Source organism: Buceros rhinoceros, unplaced genomic scaffold (genome assembly GCF_000710305.1).
Source record: "Buceros rhinoceros silvestris isolate BGI_N320 unplaced genomic scaffold, ASM71030v1 scaffold10425, whole genome shotgun sequence".
NCBI classification, from domain to species: Eukaryota; Metazoa; Chordata; class Aves; order Bucerotiformes; family Bucerotidae; genus Buceros; species Buceros rhinoceros.
This window is the reverse complement of record NW_010411163.1, coordinates 15,821-21,567: the sequence shown is the minus strand read 5'-3', so window position 1 is coordinate 21,567 and position 5,747 is coordinate 15,821. Positions and strand designations below refer to the sequence as shown.

At 45.2% G+C, this 5,747-nt stretch overlaps 1 protein-coding gene across 1 annotated transcript; it reads left to right on the top strand.

Annotated features, from left to right (window-relative positions):
* Positions 1 to 1,366: 1,366 nt before the first annotated feature.
* LOC104493252 (lysozyme g-like) lies at positions 1,367 to 3,650 on the top strand. The gene is made up of 5 exons (XM_010135902.1): positions 1,367 to 1,409; positions 1,780 to 1,881; positions 2,142 to 2,338; positions 2,462 to 2,600; positions 3,517 to 3,650. The coding sequence occupies exons 1-5, from the start codon at positions 1,367 to 1,369 to the stop codon at positions 3,648 to 3,650; spliced, it is 615 nt and encodes a 204-aa protein (XP_010134204.1).
* The last annotated feature ends 2,097 nt before the right edge of the window (positions 3,651 to 5,747 follow it).

Genomic DNA, 5,747 nt, shown 5'->3' with positions numbered 1-5,747 from the left:
CAAGCAATGTTGGCAGACCATGCTGTCATGGGAGCACCACCCCAGGAGGGGGGACATGGCCAGTCTCTCAGGAGAGGAGTGCTAGCCCAGGCAGTAGGGCTGCGTGCTACTCTGAGCCACATAGCCCAGGGTCAGTGCCAGCCCTCTTTTCCTGAGTAGTAGGAACACAGCCCGCGATGCTGGGATGAGACTGGGGCAAACACCCGCAGCACAGCTGGATGTTGGGTATTCAGTGCAGCCCTCACCACAGCTCCCTCCAGGAGCAGGGTGTGAAATACAAGCTGTAGGTGGAGAGGTGCCAAAGAAAAACAGGGTGGTTTGTTTGTTTCCCTTTCGAAATCTGGGAAACAAGACTTCTGAGAACATGCTTGTCACCATGCCAATGTCTCTAGTGCAACAGGTTCTGTTTACAAAAAAAAAGGTGCTATTAAGTCTCACAAGATCACATCCCAATACGCTTCATCAGAGTGTCAGATTACCACAGAACGGAAGGCAGCTTTCCCTATATAATAAACTTCCCTAAACCTCAGTCCTTTGCCAGAAGCTGATCTGCAGACAAGGAGGTAAGATGCCACCACTCAGGGTGGGAACTTCTCTCATTTCCTTCAGCAATACCATCTCCTCAGTGTCCCAGAGACCGCAGCTTTTTGCTACATGAGATTTCTGCTTGAATAAGGATATTGAGTCTTGTCCTGTAGTTCTGGATTTAGGTCACCCAAATTTAGATGACTCTCACCCATATGTGAGCCTATCTCCCCAGGCTCCCCTCACAGCCAGTGAGAGGAAATGCGTGTTCGCGGAGTACAACTCGCCTTAAAGATAGCCACAATGATTTAGGCAGCTTGCATCTTGAAAGAGCCTATTTCTGAGCATAAAGAAAGTCTCAGGAGATTCTGGAAAATCTGTCTAGGTGTCACTAAGGCAGTGTGTATACAGAATATGTGCAGGGAATAAGGACATTCATGGTGGGAGCACAGCAGCACAGGGCACTGAACATTACTAATTTGATTTTTTCTGAATTAAATATTGGGGTTTGAGATTTGAAGGAAGTTACCAAGATGTTGCAGAAGATGTGGGTTGGAAAGTCTGCTGGGACCAGCAGAAGTGAGAGGTCACAAGTGTCTTGTGAACATCTGCAGCCTGCTTTGTGCCAGAGCAGGAGAGCTGCCGTTGGGGTCTCGCAAAAGAGGTGCGACTCCATTTGTGTATTGCTTTGCCTACCCAAGAAAGAGAAATACCCCTTGGGTTCAGAAAGAGTTTCTTTGTGTTTATTCAGCAAGCAGTGAGATATATTCATGTCTTCATGTGTGCCAATGCTGACTGATTGATTTTCAGGCCACTGTGTGTGCTCAGAAAGAACCATCCCATGTACCCGATGCTGGCGTTGCTGGGCCTCGCTGCCCTCCTGGGTAAGTCTGGCATCCCTTGCTGCCTCCCCCCAGGCAGGCAGGGACACGTTCCCTGGGGCCAGGAAGCAGGAGACATTGATGCACCTCCTCATTCCGTTCCCCAAAATCTCGGCTGCCATTAAACTGTCGGAAAAGAGAGATCTTGGGTCCCCTTGTGAGTCTCGCAGAAGGAGGGGTGGCCTCTGAGGGCACAGGATGAAGGGCACAGGGCAGACCTCACACCCTCTCTATCACAAGGAGTGACAGAGGCAGCCCCGTGAGGCCCCCTCACCCCACAGCCCATCCTCTCAGGGGTGTCGCCTCCCCTTGGGTGTTACTTGCAGTCACAAAAGGTTTTTGCTGCCTGAGCCTTTCCATGTTGCCTCTGCAGGTGCCTCTCAAGGCAGCACAGACTGCTATGGCAGCGTAAACGGAATTCAAACCTCTGGCGCTTCCTGCCAAACTGCAAAGGCAGAGGGTTTGTCCTACTGTGGTGAGTATCCCTCTTCTGCCAGACAGCTTAATCTCTCCAAGGCACAGTAATCCCAAATCCTTCACTTTTCCAAAGTGCTGAATGCACACTAGCTGCTGATCCTGCATAACATTCCTGTAGGCTATCGTCTACCTCCTCCCAGCGGCGAGGCAACAAAATGTTATTGTAATTCTGTCTGTATTAGAGAGAAAGAAGTGAGAGATAATACTGAGTTTTAAAGATGATTAAGCAAATACCATTACTTTTGATTTTAATTACAGGAGTCAGGGCTTCAGAAAAGATTGCTGAACGGGACCTAAGAGCCATGGATCAATACAAAACACTCATTAAGAGAGTTGGCGAGAAACTGTGTGTGGAACCAGCCCTGATCGCTGGCATCATCTCCCGGGAATCTCACGCTGGCAAAGCACTGAAGAATGGCTGGGGTGACAATGGAAATGGATTTGGTTTAATGCAGGTATTTGCTGATACTCCACTAAAACCTGATACACAAAGAGCATATAAATAAACACAAGCTTCCTAAACGTATAATCATTTACAACAGGGAAATTACTTCTTTTTGATGTTTTGATGTTTCTAGGTTGACAAAAACTCACATAGACCTTTGGGAGCATGGAACAGTGAAACTCATATCACTCAGGGCACAGATATACTTATCTCAATGATAAAGGCAATACAGAGGAAGTTCCCACGCTGGACAAAGAATCAACAGCTGAAAGGTAAGGTAACAGGCCACAGGTTTTGTCCAGGACAAGAACATACTGAGTTAGTTCCCATGCTCCTCGAAACCCGTGTTTCTAAGAGGTTGTCACTTAGGTTTTCACCCCTTTTTTATTTCACCAGCAAAAGACTTTCCACCACCATGTGGCAAATATTTATACACCTGGTATCTAGTTTATATTAGAGCTGAGCTTTCCTTATCTGACCATAAGAAGTGTCCCACAGCCATTCAGGTTAACAAATAGCTCTGTAGTTCACTTGAATGGTGCCAGCAGTTCTCTCTGTGTCTCTGTTGACAAAGGAGACAAGGTGTTTGCTCTCAGGGAATTGCAAAACTGTGTTGCACAATGTGGAAAAGCTACCTGCTTCAGAGCAGGTTGCACCCTGCAACCCCCTTGGACTGCTGGGGTGCCACAGCAGGCTCGTTTCACAGCCACCTCAGATACCTCTGCTTTTCAGCTCGGCCTGTGGTGTAGCATATACGCAGCAGAGAGACAAAAAAACCCCCACAGTGTATGAGTATGGTTCAAATATCTTAAGAGGAGCAATTTTCAAGGATGAGTGAGATGTTACAAGGATGTTGGATATCATACCATACGATATGATATGATATTATATTATCCCATTCTGTTCTACTCTGAACAAGCTCAGTGTAAATGAAGGGCATGTGCTGGGCCAAGTAACTGGTACAAGTTTATCAAGCTGCAAATATCATGAACACAAAACCTCAGGTACCTTTCATGTTGTTCTGTTGTAAGCTGTTTGCATGCTCCTCTGAAGTCAGAGAAGATCTGGTAACACTGACTACTCTCCTTCAAAGTCCCAATAAGTGAAAGCTTTCAAAATTAGCAAAATCAGGCTGGAATTTTCCCTACTTTTATAGTGTGTATGACTTCTTTTGGTGTTCCATTTCAGGTGGGATTTCTGCCTACAATGCTGGTACTAGGAACGTCCAAACCTATGACGGAATGGACATCGGCACCACCCACAATGACTACGCCAATGATGTGGCTGCACGAGCCCAGTATTTCAAGAAACACGGATACTAGGCTCGACAATCTCTGCAGAGTAACTTCTTACCATCATCTGCATGACACCCCTGAGTGAGACAAGATAAAGAGCAGCTGTACCCTGCAAACCCACAAAGATGCAAATATACAGGAATAATTTACACAAACAAGAATTTGCAGACTAAAGCCCTGAATTTTCAAAACAATATTCAGTAAGACACCAGTCATGTAGTTTCTTTAAAAGCAATATGGTTTTGATTTCACAACAGGAATATTACCAAAATCTTAATTTTTTTTTGCTATCCACATATTTCTCTGAGTTATGACAACTATCTTGTTTTGCTATTGATAATCTGCTGCCTTCCAGAACTTAAAACACATTTCTGGCAAAATCTGTTATTCTCTTAAGAGATCAAAAATGAAATACTTCCTTGGGCATTAGATTAATGATTTTTTTTTTCCAAAGCTGCTTGTTATTTACATTATGGTGTGGAGTAGTCTTCTTTTTCTGAATGCTATTTTTTCATATAAATGCATAGAATTGAGATGGATGTTTTCAATCATACTGAAATAAGCAAACAGAAATGGAATAAAAGCGTTATTAGCAAACAAAGCAGGACTTCACTGTACTCGTATTGTCATATGTGTTAGCAAAGTTTGGATAAATACGATGTTAATTTTAGGCAGACAGAGAAATTGAGAAGGGAACAATATGAAATCCATGTTTGCACTTCAAATTGTTTTCCCTCTCTGCTGAGCCTTCAACCTCTCTGTTGCTTGTGGAATAGTGACACCTGGGAAAGGAGCAGTCTTTGAGTTTGGCATATTTTTGTGCTCCTATTCCTTCTAGACCTGGAACTGAACTATTGTGGGGGTGGGAAGGTGGAAGGACAACAAAAGGAGAGGGATAGATGCCTGCAGGACTGAATAACACTCAATCTCCAGGGCCAAAGGAAGAGTTGGTTTTGGTCTGGCAGCAAGCAGTGCAAGCTGTGCCTTTCCCACCAGCATCCACTTGCACGCTGAGGGAACTTCCTTTATTCTTCCATGATGAACACATCTTCTGGGACTGGGAATAACTGTATGTCAAAATAATTAGAAAAACTACAGGCTGCAAGCATATTAAATGGATAGGAAAACACAATCCAAAGCTATTAACAGTGCACAAAGTTATTATACTCATTCTCCCAGGAGCAATTAGAGACCATGCTGAAAACATCCAGCATGAATTTAAACAGGGTGAATAGTGCCCAGCCAAACCTTTTGCCTCCTGAGATGACTAAGAAGGGGAGAGGAATGCATACGGTATACCTTGACCTGGCAAGGTCTTTGCCCCAGGCTGGTGTAATATCCTTATAACCAGACTGAAAAGGTGGGTAGAAAATTGGCTAGAAAGTTGCCAGGCTCAAAGCATGATGGCCAGTGTCACAGGATCCAGCTGGTGGCCGGTTGCAGAATGGACAGAGTCCTCCTCAGTCACCGGCCATTGAAAAAGAGAGCTCGACCCTTGTGATCCCTCAGCTTTATTCCAAATATGACGTCTATGGGATGGAACACCTTGTTGGTCAGTTCAGGGTCACCTGTCCTGTCTGCTCCTCCCCACAGGGGCAGCCTCTCACTTACCGCTCCCCTCCCTGTGTGGCACACAGGATTTAGCAGTGACCTTGGTCTGCACAGGGGCAAGTGTAATCCAGAGCCTTTCTGCACACCAGCCCCTGGCAGTAACTGTAAACATCAAGCGTTATCACTGCTAGCAGCAGACACTGTCTGCAGAAATACATCGTTAACTTCAGACAGTGCAGTCACTTAGAAGAGACTGAGCTGGAAAATAAATTAATCAACAGAATTAGTTCTGTTCTAACCCAAACCAGGACACTTGGAACGACCTTGCTTGCCATCACCACAGCCCGCATGGTGTTGTGAGCAATTTGCAGGGGAAGATAGTCTGGGAGGTGTGTGCCTCGTTGACACCCTGGAGAAGTGACTGCCCTACAGCATATGCTTGGAAACCCAGGAGATCTACTTAATTTTTTTAAATGCAGGCTCCGCAAATCACTCAGAGGTAACAAATGCTGATCACTATTCAACTCTTAGATCAACCCATTAGTCCTGCAGATTGACTCTGATGAATTCCTG

Bases quoted from the DNA above. Each gene is read 5' to 3' on its own strand.
- LOC104493252 (XM_010135902.1), top strand. From the start codon at position 1,367: ATGTACCCGATGCTGGCGTTGCTGGGCCTCGCTGCCCTCCTGG. The intron at 1,410-1,779 runs GTAAGTCTGGCA...TTGCCTCTGCAG, and splicing joins GGGCCTCGCTGCCCTCCTGG to GTGCCTCTCAAGGCAGCACA. The intron at 1,882-2,141 runs GTGAGTATCCCT...TTTTAATTACAG, and splicing joins AGAGGGTTTGTCCTACTGTG to GAGTCAGGGCTTCAGAAAAG.